Source organism: Nymphalis io, chromosome 12 (genome assembly GCF_905147045.1).
Source record: "Nymphalis io chromosome 12, ilAglIoxx1.1, whole genome shotgun sequence".
In the NCBI taxonomy this organism is placed as follows: Eukaryota; Metazoa; Arthropoda; class Insecta; order Lepidoptera; family Nymphalidae; genus Nymphalis; species Nymphalis io.
The window spans coordinates 12,848,290-12,871,502 of NC_065899.1; the positions used below are offsets into that span (position 1 = coordinate 12,848,290).

The 23,213-nt window shown below is 32.7% G+C and overlaps 2 protein-coding genes across 5 annotated transcripts in view; one reads left to right on the forward strand and one right to left on the reverse strand.

Annotated features, from left to right (window-relative positions):
* The window catches only part of LOC126772529 (HIG1 domain family member 2A, mitochondrial), a 397,572-nt gene that overhangs the window by 373,196 nt on the left and 1,163 nt on the right, over nucleotides 1-23,213 (forward strand). The gene's annotated exons all lie outside the window — the stretch shown is intronic.
* On the reverse strand, nucleotides 1,199-22,874 carry LOC126772508 (uncharacterized). Of its 3 annotated transcripts, none has more exons than XM_050492904.1 (7): nucleotides 22,773-22,874; nucleotides 17,229-17,587; nucleotides 10,714-10,961; nucleotides 7,302-7,390; nucleotides 5,791-5,972; nucleotides 4,915-5,057; nucleotides 1,199-4,240 (listed from the first exon to the last, which is right to left on the reverse strand). In XM_050492904.1, the coding sequence occupies exons 2-7, from the start codon at nucleotides 17,297-17,299 to the stop codon at nucleotides 4,068-4,070; spliced, it is 906 nt and encodes a 301-aa protein (XP_050348861.1). In that variant the 5' UTR covers nucleotides 17,300-17,587; nucleotides 22,773-22,874; the 3' UTR covers nucleotides 1,199-4,067. The 3 variants fall into 3 exon arrangements, with proteins under 3 accessions (XP_050348861.1, XP_050348862.1, XP_050348863.1); XM_050492905.1 differs by lacking the exon at nucleotides 22,773-22,874 and adding an exon at nucleotides 17,803-17,895; XM_050492906.1 differs by lacking the exons at nucleotides 17,229-17,587; nucleotides 22,773-22,874 and adding an exon at nucleotides 12,639-12,805.

The following is a 23,213-nucleotide window of genomic DNA, read 5'->3' on the forward strand; positions in this document are numbered from 1 at the left end:
TACCCATTACAAATTTATAGCAGTCTAAAAATTGTCCTGTGGCATTGTACCAAAGACGCTGGCACTATTGCCTCTCTGCACCAATTTTTTATTTATTATTTAATTGAAATTCCTCTTTACATGCATCGGAATATTTACTCCATATAACATTTTTCAAACAATATTACTATGTCATGAATGACGTCGTATGCTTTAATTGTAACCTTATTACAATAAATACAACTCGAAAGAAACGCGTGAGAATAGCCTGTAATTTATTTACGAACCTTATTGTATTGAACTATCACGCAAACTCATAATATTGTAATTGCTAAGAATACAATGTTTCTTAACCACGAATGGATTAAAAAAAAACAAGTAAATATAAAAATAGAAAAGTAATAATGTACTTTTATTACAACCAGTGAATGTCACACTACTGGGAACCAATTCCATGGAAAAATATCACTTTATCGCAATTGATTTGAAACATAATGGTTGCCGTTTACCTGTTCTACTAACACAATGATTCAGTTGCATAGCAGTACAGCCTGTGAATGTCCCACTGCTGGGCTACGGCCTCCTCTCCCTTTTGAGGAGAAGGTTTGGAGTTTATTCCACCACGCTGCTCCCATATGGGTTGGTAGAATTCACATGTGGCATAATTTTAAAGAACTTAGACACATGTTATTTTAAAGACTTTTCATAACAATTATAAATACATTAAGAAAATTCAGTGATGATGGATCCACATGTAACAGCTTCACCAAAAAGAAACAATGACAAAATTAAGGTACAAAACCATAAAAAAGAGTTAACAAACATATTTGATAATTTGGTGAAAAGGTCGTAGTCATCTAGGCTGCTTTTCAGTCTACGCCTTGTACAAATGCTGCCAACACAAACGTTACATTCAGTGCAGTAAAAGGTAAAAGAGGATAAAATTACTTAAATAATAAAAGTAAAATAAAAAACATGCATTACTAAAGCAGAGAGGATTTTTTTTTTTATTCTAGGAAAAGGAAAATATTTCATATTGAATAAAAAATAATAATATTTAAAATGTATAAGCAAATATGAGATTTAATAAATTACAATCAAAATAACAATTGAGTATATAAAGTTTAGTTACACACATTTGTCCAGACACATTGCGTGCTTTGCATACATAGAAGCCATTACTTGCACATGTGAGAAGGGGAATAAATAAAAATACAAATTATTAGGTTAAATGATTATTTATTTTTATTAACAGCAAACAAACTGCTAAAAGTCTGTCATCATTAATTGAAGTATTATTACTGCTCTAGATAAATCACATCTAGCATCAATACATAATAAATATATATGTATCAATAAATAAGAAGGTAACTAGAATGAAAATGTGTTTATACACTCGAAATAAGTAATATTAAAAGTTACTTAAAACATTGACCAAATTCAGAATACTCGTTACTTAAAAAAATTATGACTTAATTATTATCTCATGTTATTTATGTGACGACAAAAATCTCCGTACTTAAAATAAAAATAAAGGTCTGATGAAGCTACGTTTAATACTACGAACGAGCTACTATTACGAACTAAGCCAATTTTTTTTAAAGTACAAGCTCATATGGTCTTCTTAAAAGTAAAAATTAATTTCATTTATTACATTGACATTCAAATGAAAAAAAAAAGTTTTTTTATAAATATTTTATAATAACAAAAAGGCGGTATTTTTAAATGAGATTGATGACGTTAGACAATTTCGGTACATTACATTGACGAATAAAGAATCACACTATTCTAAAGGGTCATACTAATAAAATATACACAAATTATATATCACATAGTATAAAAATATAATCGATATTAAGTTTATAGACTCGTGCCAAAATTCTTTTTGTCTCTAAGAAACGCTGTATGCAAATCTATTAATATTTGCTACATATTTATTTTCGAGTGATACGGGCTCCTATTTATTTACTTTCATTACTTTTTATTAAAAAGCATGCAAGAAGAATATATATAATATATTTCATATGTATACATATTATTACTTATCATACACTTAATAAAGTAAAGTAAACTTACAAGGATAAATCCTAAGCTTAAAATATATGGTTACCTTTGACCGATATAATTAGATAAATAACTTGACTTTCCTCGCAAACACTTATTTGACTTTATCTACATAAACATTTTTCAGCATAACAATTCTTTATTTAAGTAGGCGCATAAAAGCAACTTTGAATCGTTATGTTACAGGAATTAAAGCTACCAGTTTGGAATGTAGATTCTACTATTCGGTAAGAACTCAAATTGTGAAATATTGAAAACAATATATAATTATTGTTTCTATTATTTCAAGAAAAAATTTAAACAAATTCAAAACATAATTTAAAAGCAAGAAGAATTATTATAAATTATTATCAATCTAATTATTTCAGTCGAAAGTATTACAGTGTTTAAAATAAATGTCAACAATAAGCATATAGTATTGCCATGTACATCGATGATTCTTAACATTAATGGAATATCATTTTAAACATAAATCTTAATACACATGTTAATATCTTGCTAAAGGTAATCGAAACAATATTAAAAATAAACATTTCTGTTCATTGATGTTATACATTGCTGGTGTAACCAATCACATCGTGGCGCAGCACGCAGGAGTAAATATATACTTGTGTCTTTAAAAGTCTGCCAATACTGATTGTTGTCATGAATGGAGGTGATTTGAAAGAAAAAGAGAGAGAGAGAAGAGGTGAAGATTATTGTAAACTATAGGTATAACAAGTGTAATTTGACAATAAATTATGTGGAGTCAGGAGAGTATGAAACCAAGGGGGAAGAGATGGTTATCCCAAGCATACATTAAGGATTGATAATGTGGACCTATGATTATAGACACACTGAAACTTTAATTTCTAAGGTTGAATACATGCTATGTGGGTTATACTACAGTTACAATCAGTTATTATTTAAATGTGCATCATATTTCTTAAACTTGCCAGACTTCGAGTTCTTGGTATGGCTAGGAAGCAGCCTAATAACCTTTGTAGGGATAACTGTACTATTTGAAAATATGTATTGCATGCCATTCTGACGTATTTCAGTATTTTTTTGTATATATATTTATTATTAATATTAAGATAGTTAACCCCAGTTTCATGCAGTGTTTGCTTTCACTTGGGTTACATAAAATGTTTCTAGTTTTAGTACATAATTTATTAAGATTATTTATGTAAAGTCCGCTAGCAAACCTTTCATAAATAAATAAATAAAATTAAAAATCCTTAGACCGGGTTCATATTCGGTCAGATCAACAGAAGATGTATATGTATGATAATATTCGCTCACAACACATTACCCAGACATTGTCACTGTCAGGTCGGTCACAAGTGTTGTGACGTCATGTATTGTGATGTCATCAGAAAATGAAAACTGTTGGGCTGACACCGTGTAAAGCAACTCTAAGTCGTATATAGAGTAGCAGTTAATGAAAGTTTCCGCGTTAAAATCATCTAATACGAAGTTTTCTTCAATACATAATTTGAACTGTACATGTACAAATTACATGTAAACTCAGTGGTACCATTCCAGATTTGAACCTGAGATTGGATAAGAACCATATGTTCCATCTGTTACACTAAACCCAATAAGTGATAAAAAAATCTTGAAAATAACAAAGACAAGATATACATTGTTGATATTTGAGTATAAAGATAAAGGAGGTCATCAATCAATGTCGAAATTTCATATATAAATAGAAAAGAATATGATGCAATATATCTTCGGATTGCAGATATACAGAATTTATATAATATATATAACAACTTCATCGCGGTCACACAGATCATACAGATTAACTGCAGTATATCTAAGAAATAAACTGTTTTTATAACATATTCACTAACAGAATCTAACTGCAGCTGTTATACCTAGCAAGCACGAATAGTGAAAACTTTTCCATATTAATAAGACCACTAAATCAACTTAAAAGAGTGTCAAATTGTCAAAACCCACACAGACGACTCCATGTCTGCCGTTGTGGGAGTAAGAGTAAATCCAAACAAGATAAATAGATTAAGTGAATCACTTCACATTGACGTCGGTGACCAGAAGTTCATCTCTCGGAGTTCTGTCGGCTTCGGGCGGAAGGACTGCGCCGGTTTCGTGAACTTGGACTGCTGACTTGTCTCATTGGATAACATTTTCGGTTCGCCTCTCGGAGACGGGCCGAGGCTCTCTACTGACTCCGCTAGCGATCCACCTGAAATATTAAGTTTATTTACTACCACGAATATAAAATTCACGCTTGTTAAGTCAATAGTCTAATTAATTAATTTAAAGTGAGCGATATTGCGAAGCGCAGCTCTTTATATGGTAATTTTATATGCTACCTTTTAAGAAAAACTAAGTAAGTTTTATGTTTAGGAGATTTTTCAAATAAGCTTCAAATAACCTTACTAGTCAAATTTTAAGTTCTAATTTCAATATAGGATAGGATAGGATTTATCTTTGTTATTTACCTTTCGTTTTTATACCGGAAAATACAAATTGTGATCGTTATTATTTCTTAATTCGGTTTTATTTACTTTAATCGTTGACGAGAAACATATCGACTAAAATATACCAGGTGGGAGGGTTTCGTGCCCGTCTGTGTAAGTATCACCCACTCATCAGATATTCTACCGCTAAACAGCATAACTTAGTATTGTTGCGTTTAGGTTTCGAGGACCCAGAGTACCTACAGGCACAAAGGACAAAACATCTTCATTTGGCCGTCATCCAAACTCGGTGGCGCCCTTGCGATGGAAGGAATGGTTAATTTTTCTTACATAGCCAATGTCTATGGCGGTGATCACTTAACGTATAACATAAAGAAAAATCTTTATAGACCGGCGACGGTCAGTCCAGTGGTCGGCACGACGGGCGTCAACTCACTGTGCAGTCTGCCGTCGAGCGCGTCCCCCTCGGCGAGGGCGTGCGTGGAGGCGGCGCGCTCCTTCTTGCACCCGAGCAGCGCGGCCGCCAGCCACGAGCGCGCGCCGCCCTCCTCCGCCGGCTCGAACGGCGACGTGAAGAACCTGCGCACGCGCACCGGTTATATCGCCTGTTGGCATCGACCTCCCGCCTTCTATTCGTTTGGGATCTGATTACTTTGTAACTATTCGACTCGTCGTCGTAGCTAGCTTTTAGGGGATGAAGATCACGAGGTCCCGGGTTCGAACGAGGGTCGGATGTCAGTAAAATTTTTTTTGTCCTAATATATCGACAGATTCTTAGCAGCGGCTCGAGGCTCGGAAGTTAATAGCGTTTACATTCTCGTGAGGAAATTGGACGCGCCTGGAGTCTATTCGGGTCGGGTAGCCATTCCGTCGGATGCCGGTCTATCGTTCCATTTTATCTAGGAACCCAAAAGTTGTAATAAACATATGATACGAGTAGTAGAGTATATGTAGTAGATCATACATAGTAGATATGTGTGATCTACTACTCGTATCATATGAAAAATCATTATGGTCTTGAGCCCTAGGACTAGGCCCGAGCCAAAAAAATCTGGCCAGTTGTCCCGGTGGCAAGAATGTGTGACTACATCTACATCATTGTATTTCTACAGCTAGTAGATTCGAATTTGGGGTCGTACAATTTACTGATTTTTTAGTTTTACTTTACAACTCGCTGTTCAGAAATTGATAAGTGTTAAGCGACCGTGCCAAAAGGACGCAAGTACGTTGGCCCTCCACAGTTGGCTTGACTCCATAGAGAATGGCCGCTGTGGCTAGAATAGTCATATTGTCATATTTATATGATACCCACCGATTACCATTCATCCTCCTGCGCGACGTGGGACTGGAGGGGGGCGAGTGTGCCGGGGTGGCGGGCAGACTCTTGCTGCCGCGACGAGCCAACACCTTCGGATTGAGCTCGGGTCCCTCCTCCGCGGGGGTCGCCACTGTGAAGCCGCGGGGAGAACGAGTCTGGATCATTTGGTGTGCAACCTGGAATTTGAAATTTCATGATTAATTGTAATCTCATTATCATTTGTAATTCCCGTCATGTGACTTTGCCGCTCTGAAGTGGGCAACGATTGATTGTGTAATATTTAATTTTTTGCATTTTTTAAAGCTAAAAATAAACATTCTCAAGCACTTTTGACACGACCAAAGTTAAATGACGCAAATTATATATTTACAAACAATACAATTATCGACTAAACAGCTAAACAGCGATGTTACATTATGAAACAGCCTGAGGAATCTTTTACAATATTTGTTTGAAATCGAAATTCGTACATAAATAAAAACAATGTATAACAGCGTAGCGAGTTTCATCGAGTATGAATTTCATCTCTAACGTATAGCGGACTGAAACGTATACCGAGGTGAATGTAGCGCTGAGTCACGGCGCACGCGCGTTTGAAATAGAACAATGCGCTCGGAAGTACCTCGAGTACCTGTTAATATAGATACTGCAAGATTGCAAGTTCTACTTTATTTGTGACCAGTTATGAGCACAAATGAAAGGATAACTACTATTTCCTTTAATAGAACACAAGAATGCGCTCCAAACTTTAAATGCATTACTTTTTAGTAACTTACACATTTAAAAGAATTTATATTATTTAACTATTTTTTTTATTATTTGTTAGCGTGGCGTTTAAGTATTACATATTTAAACAAGATGCGAGTGCATATTTATATAGACGGCCGAAATTATCTCTATATATCTGACGTTCAATATACTTTTTATGAAGAACCTCATTCTACCCTTACGAAACCGTGAAGGGTAACTATACTAGCTACGTAGTTATGGGACAGTTTTTTTTAAATTGCGAATTTCTCTTTCTATTTATAGTACTAGCAGAAGTAGCAGCAAAAGAAACTAATGTCCTAAGAATTCGACGTTGGAAAAGAAGAAAAAAATCAATTATTATATCTCAGTAAAACACCCGGTTTCAACGTGTAATTAAGAGCACAAGGGACATAAAATCTTAGTTCCCAAAATGGCGCATTGACAATCTAAGGAATAGTAAATATTTCTTAAATTGCCCATGTCTATGGGCGTTGGTGACCACTTACTATAAGGTGGCCCATTTGCTCGTCCACCTACCTATAATATAAAAAAAAGAATAAATGTTCAATGAGCTGTAGTTGCCAGTTACCGTCAATCATAACATTTGCTCGTCCGCCTACTTATTTCAGAAAAAACAGAGCTAGATTAAGCAAATCATATAAATATACACTCTCACTTAATCATGCTACTCTATATTATAAACGTATTAATTATGAATACATTTCACCTTATCTATAGTAACGTTATCGACTGACCTTGACGACAGAACTCCCGCACGCCGCCCCCTCACCTTTGAAACCATCGTCTGTGCCAGCGGGCTTGGGTTTAGCATTTATTGATTTAACTGAAACCAATTCAACAATAAATTTATTTAAAATACGTATTATGTTAAGGAAACATTCTGGCGGACCTTGCTAAGCACAGTACAGTAACAGCCTGTGAATGTCCCAGTGCTGGGCTAAGGCCTCCTCTCCTTTTTTGAGGAGAAGGTTTGGAGCTTATTCCACATTGCTGTTCCGAAGCGGGTTGGTGGAATACACATGTGGCAGAATTTCGATGAAATTAGACACATGCGGGTTTCCTCACGATGTTTTCCTTCACCGTCAAGCACGAGATGAATTATAATAACAAATTAAGCACATGAAAAATCAGTTGGTGCTTGCCCGGGTTTGGACCCACGATCATCGGTTAAGATTCACGCGTTCTTACCACTGGGCCATCTCGGCTTTTTTTTGTTAAACACTATCGATAAATTTTAAGCATATGTTGAAAATATGCAAGCATTGCAGTATTGAAAAAAAAATCAGTTTCTTGCTGGTTTTTCGGATGGTAAAATAATTTAACTTAATAAAGTATATAACATTCTTCGCATTATAACAGTCAAATTTAAGAAAAAAACAAATCACAAGTTTATCTTGGAAATTGTGAGTTTTTTATTGTATCAAATGTATAAACAAGATTATCTAGTTAGTTAGATTCCGCTCGCGGCTTCGCCCGCGTTTGAGGTAAATGTTTTCGTCAGTTAAATTTAAGACGCGACTGCTTGCGTTTTTCGACTCATAAATATGTTTTCTTTTTAAATAATTTAATACTAGCGATATTAAGGAAATAATAAGAAAAAAGTCGTGCGTCATTACAAAGTTGACAAAGAATATTTTAATGTATAACACGTACAAGTAGGCGTGACATTTAAGTTTTTATACAACGATGTCACTAATCGTATTTCGCTCGCCTCGGTTCAACGACCATTGTCGCAGAACCAGTCATTTAATCTATATGTTCCTTATTATTAAAAGCAAAATTAAATGCCAACTAAACATGTATCGAACGAAGGAATGCACTTTGTATTGATCGCCAGACTAATTTAAAAATCTAGTGACTTTTAAGTAACTTGGTATTTTTTCAGGTAACAAGTTGGTCCTAGTGGGCCGTGTCCCGCATCTACACGGAAATAAAAATATGATCAAATTAGTCTCGGAGTCATATTCGGTAAAAATTAAAGCACTGTTTATTTAAAGTAAAGTAACGTAACAGCCTATGAATGTCCCACGGCTGGGCTAAGGCCTCCTATCCCTTTTTAAGGAGAAGGTTTGGAGCTTATTCCACCACACTGCTCCAATACAGTTCACCGTAAAGAGATGAATTATAAACACAAATTAAGCACATGAAAATTCAGTGGTGCTTGCCGGGTTTGAACCCACGATCACGTTAAGATTCACGCGTTCTTACGACTGGGCCATCTCGGCATTTTTAAAAAACTAAATTATTTTTGTAAATCTTTTTTCAACTGATTGATTTTGACAAGAAAAAACAGTAATACGAAAAAAAAAACTTGGCAAGCTAAAACGGAAAATATAAAAGATATATCCATTTTAACAAACTGATTCATATTTTCATTGTATATGTACAATGACCGCACAATACCTGACTATTCGAATTGCCCGCCATAACGCTCAAACTTCACCACACACAAAGCATCAAGCATCATTATGTTATATAATGTATTACACATCTATACATATAACTAGTTCCCGCTCGCATCTTCGCTCGCGTGTGAGCGGCGGGGGAGATGTTAGGTACTCTATATTCTCTTCTGTACCGCGGACAAAATTCCATGATGATCGATTGTGTAGTTAAGACGTGAAAGCGTAACAGACAAACAAATAAACTCACTTTCACATTTATAAAATTATTAGAGAAGTAAGTGTATTTCACTACTTATTAAAGGACAAATTTGTAATTGAAAAAAATGTCTGTTACGTCGTTTCAAAATAGGATACCGCTTTGTTATATGTAATTAAATAATGCAAATGATAATTCTGTGACGTCATCAGATAATAAAATCGTGTATCTTATTACTCGTGAACAACGTGTTTCCCGAGTGTGTGAATATAACAAACTTTATACCTAATAGCCGTTATGTTTGTATTATCTAGCGCACAAACTATGAGAATAACAATTGTATGGTTTATTCCATATCGAGTGTAATTATGCAAGTGGACATAGTTATTGCGCGTGATTGTGTTTACGAGTCATTTTACTAACCTGTGGAACGTTTTAATTTATAATGTTATTGAAAACATTTTTGATAGATAATAATATTTATCTAACACGGAACAAATGCTAATATTCATTTTCTGAGAAAAACACGTGTTTTCCTGTTTGAACTTTATGATACTTTAAGATCTAGTAAATAAACTTTCCGTAAATGTTTCGCAGCTGGGCAAAGTTGTTTAGGTTTTTAGGGATAGGGTTCGGAACGTAGTGAACGCTGCCCCATGATAACATTTTTTCCGTAGTTTCATGATATACATAGATATAAAAAACAGTTGTTCTATTACTTATTCCAATGGCAGGAGAAAAGATACATAAACGACTTTGACCTTAAATTGACAAGACATCATATCATGTATAATATATACATTTATATTTTATGCAAACAAACAGTACAAAGTGCGTTTCATAAATATTAAATATTAGCAAATCATTACCAATAAGTTTCCAATTATTGACTAACACATATAAGGTATTTACTAAGAATTCGTTAAAAATATGCCTTTTGAATGTCGCTGAATTTGATAGCAAATCAAAGGTAAAATTTAAGTAGTAAAGTAGAATAGTGTCAGAAAATATTAATCAGAAATTCTCCTATTCCACGTGTCGTTGTGTCGTTTGCAGTTGCAAGACTTGTAGTAATAAGCTTTTATCAATAATATAACAAGGCTGGTTCATTTATCGTCCAGCGGATCGGAATTGCGACTCAAAGGGGAAATACTGCTAGTATTTTTGCCACCATACCACGCGGTCATGATTTGTACAGTACCCATTTTTAATTTCTATTTGTACATATTTAAGGCTTTAATGTAAATAACTGTATTTAAAAAAAACTGTTTGTAGTGCATAATAAAGCAAATTAACAAATCGCATGGAATATGTCAATCTAAGATTTGTTTATCGTTACTCCTTCCATTGGAACATACTATACGTTAGATAAAAACGCTGCGAGGTACTTTTCATTTCATTCCGTTCATGTATGAGTGGAGGCCTGGTGTCTTGCAGAACAAGTTCTCCGATTGCAAACACCAGGATTTAATTAATAACAAAAATGTTACATCTATTTGTAAACTTTCTGCGAAGAATTGAAACAAACTTATTATTATTACATACCAGCTGTATTAATTGGTGCAATGCCGTGCAGGACTTCTTGGCAGGGCTTCGTGTGTTTCGACCAATCCTTCTCCTTGACAACACTGTACGTTGCCGTCGCTGCGACTTCGTTGTGTTGTTCGATCAGAACCTTCGGGAGTTCGTTGCTGAATTTAGGTTTACCCAACAATGCATCTGTCTTCGGATAACGAATGTAAAAGAATGAATCTTCAGGAGCTGGGGGAGATGAAGCGAACGGCGTAAATTCCCTGTGGACAATGATGATATTTCATTTGAATCTAGCTTATCTAAACGTACAACATGAACCGAGTTAATATATAAATATATATATATGACGGGTCCAAGTATTGTTATTTTCTAATAGCCGTAACTTTTACGCTTTCCGAATATTTAATTTTTGAAATGGAGCACTATATTATGACGTCATCGTGACGTAAGTATCGTTAACAACGCTATCGAGGTTATTTATTTACGGTACAAATTTGATTAAAAGTATAAATGCAGACTGGTGGTAGGGCTTTGTGCAAGCTCGTCTAGGTAGGCACCACCCTCTCATTAGATATTCTACCGCAAAACAGCAATACTTGGTATTGTTGTTCCGATTTGAAGGGTGAGTAAGCCAGTGTAATTACAGGCACAAGATACATAACATCTTAGTTCCCGAGGTTAGTGGTGCATTGGCGATATAAGCGATGGTTAACATTTCTTACACTGCTAATGCCTATTGGCGTTGGTGACCACTTACCATCAGGTGACCCTTATGCTCGTGAAAAAAAAGCTTATGAAATCAAAGTTGTGTGTCGTTTGAAAGAGTGTACTATGAGTGTTATAGAATAATAAAACGATTAACTTATTTTAATATTCTAATTAAGTGCCTTATACTTATAAAACGATAAAATAAATTATTTCAATGTATAATTTTTTTCCATAATTATCTCTTCAAACTTTAAACACTATTCTTGATTCACACCTGCATTGTTCTCATTTGACATATTATCTACATATAATTAAAATAAAAGCAAAGTTTATTATTTATTTAATTAAATTCGTGAGGTTTTATATTGCACGTTATTATCTTTTATAACGCGCAACACAGCTTCAAAACGTCGTAACAGCGTTTGGCACAGATAACTAATACATACATGGAAATATCAACATAACACAAACGAGCGCACTTATATAATGATAATAGTTTAATGCATCTTGAAATCGTATCTTAAATATTAATATAATAATACAGCACCTTGAAGTATTAAGGAATAGCCGGTGTATATATTTTATATTTAAGAGCCTATAATATATTTTCTAAAACATATGTGAACAGAAGTTTCATTTAATAGTTTCCGCCCGCGGCTACGCTAGCATTTGAGGGTAGATGTTAGGTACAATACTGTACCTTTGACAACGTGTATGCATGTTATCATGATTATCGGTTGAGTAGATAAGACGTGAAAGCATTACAAACAAACAAACGCATTTTCGCATTTATAATATTAGCTATTATTTTATTATGCGCTCTATAAAATGCTTTGAATATAATGTAAGGCTATGTTTTCATTAGTTTCAGTTTGTTCATCAGTTATTCTACCATCGATTTGTATTACTGAATTTCGATTTGAAATGTGAATTAAGCCAGTGTAATTACAAAACCTGGGACGTTACACATCATACATACTAACAGTCCATCAATTTTAAAAGGACTCAAGAACCTGTTTTTATAAAATGCTGTGCAATATTAATTATTAAATAATAAAAAACTTAATTATAAGACCGTTAATATACATTATCACAAAGTTACATATTATATAATAAAACAAATTTCGGTTTCGAATAGTTAATAAACTAAATCATTTATGTAGGCGTTCCGCTCGCAAAAAATAAGGATAACCAATAAATACATCCACAGGCAGAACAATTTTACTTACGAAAAACGGCTATTCATATCACTAAACCGCGTCAAAATATTTCTCTTCTTCATCATTGTTACTAATATTAAAAACGAATAATTAAAATTTTAATTCTTATACAATATGTTTTCAATGAAGATGTAGATAGATGTACGCGAATACAAAATTCACCGCGAACTAAAATCCTATAAGAACATGTATACCATTTTATACTGTAAACACTGTTGCTGCCGAGTTTAATCTTATCGTGATAATAATTGTTGCAAACTAAACAAAAATAACTCTCGTGACGTCACAGCTAGCCAACCAATGGTGTCTATTTGCACGAACACTCCCCCAGAGGCGTAACATCACGACATTTGTGCTTGCGCATGTATATTAAATACATTTAGGGGTCAAAGACGGGCACTGATTATTTTTTTTAATGTTAATAATATTTCGAAGCTGGGTAAATAATTCTTGGCACACAATATTGATCTCTCACAGCAATCACGTGCCAAAATGCGCCTGAATTCAGTAGCGAGAAGTCTTTAAGAGTACCTAGCCGGTGTGTTTTATTACTTCTATAAATAACTAACTTGGCTATCATACAATATTTCGTTAACTTTCTAGATCAAAATTTTGTGACCGACACATGTCCTTAAAGATAAGAAGTCTCATAATTCCATTAAACATATTTTACGAAGACAATTATATTTAGAAGGATCGCTTGGTATGGTATTGTTAGATAGTGAGTTATTAAAAAAAAAGCGAAAATCATCTTATATAAAGATACGTATGAGTAGTTCCGTCATTACATACTATCATTGAATTTTAAAAACAATGATTTTACATAATTTTCGTGAACCACTTTTAGTACCATAGTTTAATTATATTTGAGACGCTTAAAAAAAGTAAATGAGTCGCATTATAATAATAACTCTAGCTTAAAGACAATATATTTCAGATGAATACATGGAACTGGACAAAACAGTCACATCATATCAGCAACCTCTAGCCCTCCTCTGGGGACATTTGAAAATAATCTCCTAAACGTAGATATTCATTGGGTCAAAATGCAAAAACCCCTACTAATTCTTCGATAAAGGGGGACAAATAGAGAAATCAACGTTATAACTCAAAAACGAATGAACACCTGTCTTCGCTTGAAGATAATAATCAAAGTCTTAATCTCAAGAAAGGATATGTAGTTGATACGCTATCAGTATATATGTACTTATTATTGCATTTTGATTCTAATGTCAATTATAAATATGACCAAAAATACGATGAATTATTTATTTTTATTTTAAGTAATTCATCTAATTCCAAATAGCCCAAGTATTGAGGTAGTCAGTTTCACAACAATATGTTATTTACAAGATGTCGAACGGTTTTTAGAGCCGGCTTATAGTAGCGGAAATGAATAAGTTCAAAACGAACAATGATCGAGACGTCCTTCAACTTCAAAACCAGATAAAGAAGTGCAAAAACTTGCAACACAGGTTTAGGAAGCGACTAACTATTCGAGACCTTACCGGAGAACTGAACATCTAGTACGTATAGAAGATTGATCAGTTTTCGTTGCAAAATAAATGAATATAAACTCTTATTTACAAAAATTTTGAATCCATAAAAAAACTGAGTATGAGATCAGAAAAATGACATTTTCATCACGACAGATTCACGTGCCACCACTCTGGCTCGTGAATTGTACACAAAAGAGATTTTAGTAAGTCCACAACCTTACTCTCCAGATTTAGCACCGTGTGACGTCCACAAAAGCCACCTTACTAAAATATAATTTAAGAAACATTGGACATTGAAAAGGCCGGGATAGAGAAGCTAACACCTTTTCGAAATAGGATTTCCAGACATGCGTGTCAATCATAGAATAAAGTATAAATATCATTACATCACTAACCAAGGACAGTTCTTTGAAAGAAGCTTATTACTTCTAATAAGTAATTTTTAACCTAATCATAATTTAGAACAAAGATGTTATGTCCCTTTATACCGGAATTACTGTAGCTTGGTGGTAGAATGCGATAAGTGGGTAGTGCTTACCCAGACGGGTTTGTACAAAGCCCTACCACCGAGTAAGTGTAATTAAGTGCATACTCTGCTTTCATTATAATATATATATATATATATATATATATATATATATATATATATATATATATATATATATATATATATTATCAATTAACCTTGTCCACCTCAGCAATCTATAAAGGATAATGAACTGATTACGATGAATTTTAATATCATTAAAATGATGAGAGTATAGTTAATATTATGTAATCTAAAATATAATTAATTTGTCTGTACGATTGGCTCTTTATTAGGGAAACATACAATAATTACAAGCAGAACGCATAGTCAACAGCAGCTTGGTCCTGTGTTCACAGCCAATAGCTATAGTTATGTCATTTAACAGGACAGTGTCTAGCACGAGCAAGGAACTAGCATGCTATTTTGCAAACTTCTATATACATACTATCTATACCCAGCCTCACATTTTACTTATCATATACATAGGCATACATTGCCTAAAGCATTATTTGTATTTTAACTCTAAGTTTTGTTTATAAATATTAAATATGTTCTATGAATTTGCTTGAATCAGTACATAGATAATAAACAAGGCAATCTGTTGTGCTATTATGTTATGTGACAGTCAAGATCGATCGCCGCTGACGTCACAACATTTGAAAGGTGTTTTCAATAAATCCGATAAGGATTCATATTTACATCAACATTGTTACATAAATAACTGCAACTGCGCTTGTATTCATTTAAATATAATAAGGTTCGCTGGTAGAAAAATATATAAATATATATATTACATAATAATTGAATCGTACACAATCAAAGGCTATTTACGAAACAATGAAGTTATAGGATAGCTGACGCGTAAAAGATGGCCGATTTAATCAGTATATTAGGATGATATTTCGGTCAGTAATATTTTATATAAACAATATACATGCATGTATATAACGCTATGCAATAAATAAATACGAAACATCCGTTTTTGACTAGTAACGAAATGTGTATTTTATTTAACTCACCATTTTCTTACTATATAAACATGGTATGTATATATAATTATCGTTTCTAGTGACGGTATTATAATTCGAAATTAGATTACTTCTTTGTTGAAATTTTCGATTCCTCAATAAATAAAAAGTTCAAGTTAAACCTAATATTTGGAATATAAACTTGCAATTGCAACATATTTTTTTTTTTTTTTTTTATAACCCATGTAATGTTTTGTAAAGTAAATAAAAACCAATTCATATAATGCACTGTACAAACGATACGTTTAGTGTAAACATCATATCGTCACAAATTAGCATGTTGAATAATGCTAATGGATGACGTTTAAATATTATTATTTATGTTAGGGTAAATAACATGCTATTTTAAGTAAATCAATAGTTAGGCAATAACAATAAATTGTTAAATTAACCTTCACTAAAGTTTAGCTTAGACTTGGACAAGTTGAACTATTAAAATACTAGTTTAAACAGTATTCCTTTTGTGATAGGGTTTTGTGTAAGTCTCGTAGGTAGGTAGGTAGGTGGTAAAAGGGTGGTCCTTTTGCGCTTTGCGCACCTTCTCCCTCCGCCGCAATAGGCGTCGCCGGGATTAGGGGGTTCTCAGTACCCTGGTAATCCCCCCTAAAGAATGGAGGCCTGCATAGGCCGTTCGTCAGAGCGTCACGGTAGCATGCGCAAGCAATCCCGTGACGCACCTCGTTAAGACGAAAAGGGTACCGCTGGTTTTTTAGTAGGTATTCCGATGTTCGAGGCGCACTTGGCGCCTCGGACACTGGCGAGCCCTAGATACACCCCCACTGTTCCAGTTAGTTTTTCCAGCGTGAAAAAAAAGGTAGGTACCACCCAATCTTTATACATATATTACATCGCCAAGCAGCAATACTTAGCATTGTTGTGTTTCAGTTGGAAGGGTGAGTGAGCCAGGGTAAGGGACATATCTTTGTTCCCAAGGTTAATGGCAGATTGTGATTATTAATATTTTTCGGGTGGATCATTTGCGCGTCCGCCTAACAGCTTCGAATATTTAACTTAAGAATCAAAAAGAATTATACTATTTCAAACATTTATCGCCTATTAGCAAAACCGCACTGTAATCACCATCCTTTCAAACGACTTCATAAAAACTATTAAATCGTAATTACATTAGTACTAGTTAATAAATTATATCTAAATCAATGCATTACGTGTAGTTGTAACGGAATTATTATCGGAGAAACCACATTAAGTAAACTAAGAAACATAACGAAATACTGTTTATATTGTAAACCTTAATTAAGCTTTCGCATATTAACTTGTGTGTATGTACGTATGTTTTGTAAGTTCAATTTAAAATAAAACTGTTAACGTGCTAAATCAAATTGTCTTCATAAAAAGGTCCTGTTAAAAAAATTGTCATCCACAAAATATAGGCATTTATTGCTATTCCTAAGTTTTCTCAAAGGGGTATAATAATAATAATATGTAAAAAAATATATATTTCCAAAATTGAATGTAAATGCGAGGTGTTAGGTTTAATTTAAACTATAAGCGAATATAAACGAATAAAGCAAATTCTACTTACTTTGTTGGCTTACTTTTCATCCAGACAGGTAGAGTAAATCCATCCTTAATTTCTGGATCAGACGATGCCATCTTTGTTATTAATTAAATTGCAAGTATTGTTAAGTTATAGTATATAATATATATTTATATATAATCAAATAATCGACGACACAGCAGTTATATTAAAAACGATATGATACTTAAGTGTGTTTTATCACGAGCAGAATGATAAGAGACTGATACTGCCAACATTAAGAATTAATAACCAATACGTAACTATAAAATATATTAAATAAATTAAAATTTAAATAATTGATTTAGTGTTCAAGACACCCTTTGAGAAGCACCTGACTTCAAACTGAGCGACGATATAGGCATCTGAAACAAAAATAATATCATCGTACCTCGATCAGATGGTATTTTTTCAATTGCACTTTTATAAAATACATTAACCATAAAGTATTGCACAGATTCTAAATTTTTACAGTATTTCTTTAAAATATAACAATATATAAATTAATCATTTAAAATTGAATAGAACGATAACAATTTTTGAGATTAAAGTATATGTTAATGATATATATTTTACGTACAAATTTTGATTGCAAATTAATTTTATAATATGTAAAAGACACAACACAACGATTTTGAGTACTCTTTACTAGCTGAATAGCGAGCGAGTGAGCACACGAGCACTATAGTCTATTGAAATTGAATGAGGAAATAATCAAATAATCTTTTGAAATGCATATTTTATGCGATTTGCCGATAGCTCTGCTATGGTATGACTGTCTCGATGTTCTTATGGCTAGCTTATTGCTGTACAAGCCCCGGGTCGGGTCAATAAAAGTTACTGGGTTTTCTGTTAAGATACCTCCATCGTCATAATATTATATATATGTTATATATTATTTATTAGCGTTAATCCGAAAAAAAAAACAACCAAACATATATTCAGTTTTCAAATAAAATACGATTATAATATTAAATTAGACAAGTTTTAACCATCTCGTCTGTCGACCGTTAATTTTAATACATATGAATACGCATTCCAGTTGACTGCTTACGAAATAAACGTATGCGCAATAGAATTTAACATCACGTACCGATACCTGGCGGCCACTTTTAACTAAGGTGTGAGATACAAGGCTAAAACTTTGTTTATACATATTTGATTAAATAATAAAAATAGTAAGAGCGGAGATGGCTTAGAGATTAGAACATAGGCATCCTAATGGAAGATTGCGGATTCAGTAACGAAGTTCCATTTGTCTAATTTGTATTTAAAATCCGTATCTATACATCACGTGTATTCCTCCACTAATACGCATTAAAGCAGTATAATAGAAACCTTCTCAAAGGATGCTCTAAATATGCAGGCAAAGGAAATACACACAACATATATATATATTTTAAAACACCACGACGCTACTTTCTTTCTCGATTGAATTTAAAGTTTTTTTTTCGTTTTCAATCTTATAACCTTAGTTACCTACGTCTCTCTTTCTGCCGTTATTGATTTGAATTTCAAAAGACATCATTGTTTAACTAATCACAAGCTAAACAAAAAATATGTACATCATTTTTTTTTAATCGATTACTTTTTTTGCGTCAAGAAGAGCATTCTTTTCTAATTTTTATATCGTATAGTATCGTAGTTATACTTACAAAATAAGCCACAGCTACAGGCACAGTCAGAGACAAAACGACTAAAAACTGTCCTATTATGACAAAACAAGAAATGAAAAAGTAAGAGCGAGATTAATCCGATCATCGTTTTAATAAAAATAATGAAATATTATGCATCAAATGGCGTCTTTTGACTTATTCTGATACTGTTGAACCTTTTGTGAAAACAAATATACACTCGAAAACAAAAAAAGCCAAAGTAGCCGTGAATAAGTCTCGACTTATACAAATAATTATAATAAAAACATGAGAGGAGTCAATACAGGTGATTGGTCGATTTCTAAATATCCAATCCGTTGTAGAGGAAAGAAACGATACAGGCCTCTAGTCATTCGGGTTTTAGATATGTGATTAGTAAATGCATGAATTATTTACAACCAGGTAAATAAAAGTGACACCATCCCTCTGCTAGATTTTAGACGAAGGGTGTGTTTTTCTTGAATGAAAAAATCGGATTAGTCATTATATAATGAAGAGACAAAAAGAGCCGTTGCCAAGGAAAAGGTTGTAAAAAAAATCTCGTAACTTTTTGTGCTAACTGTGAAAAAAACACTTTGCAGTAATTGTTTTACCATATCATACAAAATAAGTTATTAAAACTAGCATTTTAAGTTTGTGGTCACAATTTATAAATAAATTTGATTTTCTTATAATTGTGATCTTTCTTCATTTCTAATCATATGTCCACATCGTCAAATTTATATGACAGGCTGACTCAGCGACTAGATTCATTTTTTTTATTATTCTTTCTGAAAAAGCCGAGATGGCCCAGTGGTAAGAACGCGTAACTCTTAACCGATGATCGTGGGTTCAAACCCGGGCAAGCACCACTGACTTTTCATGTGCTTAATTTGTGATTATAATTCATCTCGTGCTTAACGGTGAAGGAAAACATCGTGAGGAAACCTGCATGTGTCTAATTTCACCGAAATTTTGCCACATGTGTATTCACCAACCCGCATTGTAGCAGCGTGGTGGAATAAGCTCCAAACCTTCTCTTCAAAAAGGGAGAAGAGACCTTAGCCCAGCAGTGGGACACACACAGGCTGTTACGGATTTAACATAAATATATATGAAAAAACTTTTAAAGATTTGATCAAAAAATTCCAATGTTTTCGATGCTTGGGCACTAATGGGTTAATAGGTAACGCGGTTAATGATTACTATCCAAATGTAACGGTCGGATGTTGCAGAACCATTTACCAATAACTATACTAAAATAATTACTCATACCTACAAGAAATCGAGCTTCTTTAATACTGAGAATATAAACGTCATCATACCAATTGGTTTCAATCTACAAGTCAAATATGTCCAATTTAAATAAAATACGTTCAAGCTAACATGTATTGTAGCAATATATAGCTGGAAAGGATAATATCATTGTTTACTGGAGTCTCAACCCTAAAGGTTTTGGTTTCGAAAACAGTAGTACGATCACAAACTGAATCAATTTGCATTAATAATTTAAATCCCCTTTACAAATCAAAATGATAGCATTCAAATAATGATATGGTTTTGAATAATATCAGTGACCATAGTGAACGTAGACAACTTCACAGGAGATAATTTAGTGCAGAAATGTAAACACAGATACTCTATTCCTTCAGCCTTATTATATTGTTGGACGTAAATCCGACAAAAACGGAATTAGTTCAGACAGAACCAATAAATTTTAGCAATTTCCGAGTCACAGGAGAATAAACACTAAATACACTACTGGGCAAACTCTGAGCTGCTACTAAAGATTTCTATAAAAAAAAATGATGTTTTATTGCACCAACCCAGAATTTGCAGCCTAATAGACTTATGATAAGAAAGATCCCAACAAATCGCTCAAATGGTAAATAAAATAATATCAATTATTGAGACATACATTCAATTTTATATACTTTTTAAAGATTAAGTGGCAGCATGTTATTATTGTAAGACATTACTCATCAATATCCTCTCAACCGATTTCAGTAATGATGGCCAATGTAAGAGATTAGCCATGACATGACATATTATAATGCACTAGTGTGTGTGTAAACACATGCACTCTCTGTTTCGTCACTCTCATAATCAATAATAGATAGCAATTCAACCGTAACATAATTGGCTAAAACCTACTAGCAATTTAAATTAATATTTTAAGCACTAATGAAGAGTAAGCATTAAGAAAGAGCAACTTTCTATGTAAATTAGACTCTACAGCATTATGTGGAGCTCAGCTCACACTGCAATGAAAGTAGTGAAAAAATAATATGTAAGACATAATTCAATTAAATTTTTCTGCTCAGATATGTATCCATGTTTTGGGTTAAATTGTTTTCTTAATATTACTTCGAGTTTTTGGTCCAAATGATAAATTTATAGAACAAGTAATAATAAATAAGTTTCTGAATCTATTAAATATACCTGAATATTTTGAAATGATGACGTTATGTAACTTGCCATGTACATTATTTATTATTCATAAAATATATTTTTAGAGAAGCGAGAAAAACAAAGATCAATATTTTTAATCACTTTTATATAGTGCACATTGTCCAGTGCTTAAATTAAATGTTTCTCTATTATTTATCTTTTAATCTATCTGTATTTTACTATTACTACAATATTTAGTCAATAGAGGATAAATTTGGATTGTTTTAGCACAAACATTCCTTAGCATTTCAAGATAAAAGATATTTTGAATAAATATCTTTAATTAATTATCATTAAAATACAAACATAACTTAAAAACATTAACAATAATTTATATTGACAGAATTGTCAAATTAAAACTCCGTACAGTTACATCCAAGTACCCAAATAAAATCCTAACAGCCTGTAAGTATCGCACTGCTGGACAAAGACCTGCTCTTCAGTCAAAGAGTATGTTTTAACTTCTTCGCTGTTTATCTTTACATCAGTCAGTATTGTATCACAATGTTTTTCTTCACCATCAACCTCAAGTTGAGTTATAAATATAAATTAACATAACATAAATAAATACATGAGAACTCAGTGACATGTACTCAGAATTGAGTAGACTATCATTGGTTAAGATTAATGTGTTCTATCCACTGTGTGTTTAAGATGAAGTACATTATTCATTGCAAACATTATTAAATGTCAAACCGGAAATATATATTGTTAAAATAGAATGAAAATGAAAGTGAATATAAATCTAGTTCATTAATTTGTGTTGTTATATCTTAAAGCGCTCACGGATGTTTATATGTATAAGTATATAGTATTAAAAGTTTTTTTTTTTTTATACCTACTAATACATTTGCAAGAGACTACAATTGCAATCATGACATAGATAATAATTAATTGTCAAATTTGGGTGAGATTTATGAATAAGCCAAAGTTTTGCAGTTTTAATCGTTGTGTGAGGAGGTAGATAAGTTTTATTTAAAACATATTAATAAAAACTTTAATTATATTATATTTTTTAACATAATTGCAAAAAATATTAACAGATATACATTATTTACTTTTTTTTTAGCTTAAATGTCTAGTTCGTGAAAATAACGTAATATAACGACAATCTATAATTTCTTTACCAAGACAGTTTGATTTTAGTAATTACGTAGGTTAGATATCTGCATATTATGAACTTATTAAGTTGAAAATGTACGCCATTTTAATTCATGCTGATATGATGCCCTTGATCTCTCGTTCTAGTTTTAGTTTCTGACTTTCATTCAATATTTGAAATTAATTGAACTCATGTAATAATAATTATTACATAAGCACAATCAATTACGTATTGTTTTAAATGAACTCTCTAATTTAAATATCACATCAATATAAACAAAAACACGTGTACGTAATACAATAAGGTTTGATTTTTGTAACGATTCATATCAATAAATTAAATATATAAAAAAACTCAACATACCTTAACAAAAACAATTGAATCACTATTAGAAAACATTTTATTATTTAACAACACCTGCTACCAAATGTACCGTCTACAACAATGAGAAATAAATATATATTTCATTGATTTTTGCTGAACTATAGAGTTGTACCATAAATTTCGCAATCGACTAAAACCCGATTTACCGATTTTCATTTATCGATTATTTGGTGATCATAAATTACGACATATTTAGAGGTAACTTAAAGCAGCTGCATAATATTTAATGTTATGTTTTGAGTCAGAAAAATATTAAGCCAAGTAGTGGGAAGGAACAAATCACGAAAATGACCGGGAAAGAAGTACGCTGAGTGAATCTCTGGAAAGGAAAGCATATGGTTGGGGATCATTATGTGGTCATAACATTTTGGAATGGCTAGCGTGGCTGCTAGATCTCACCCTAATAAAGCATTTTTGAAA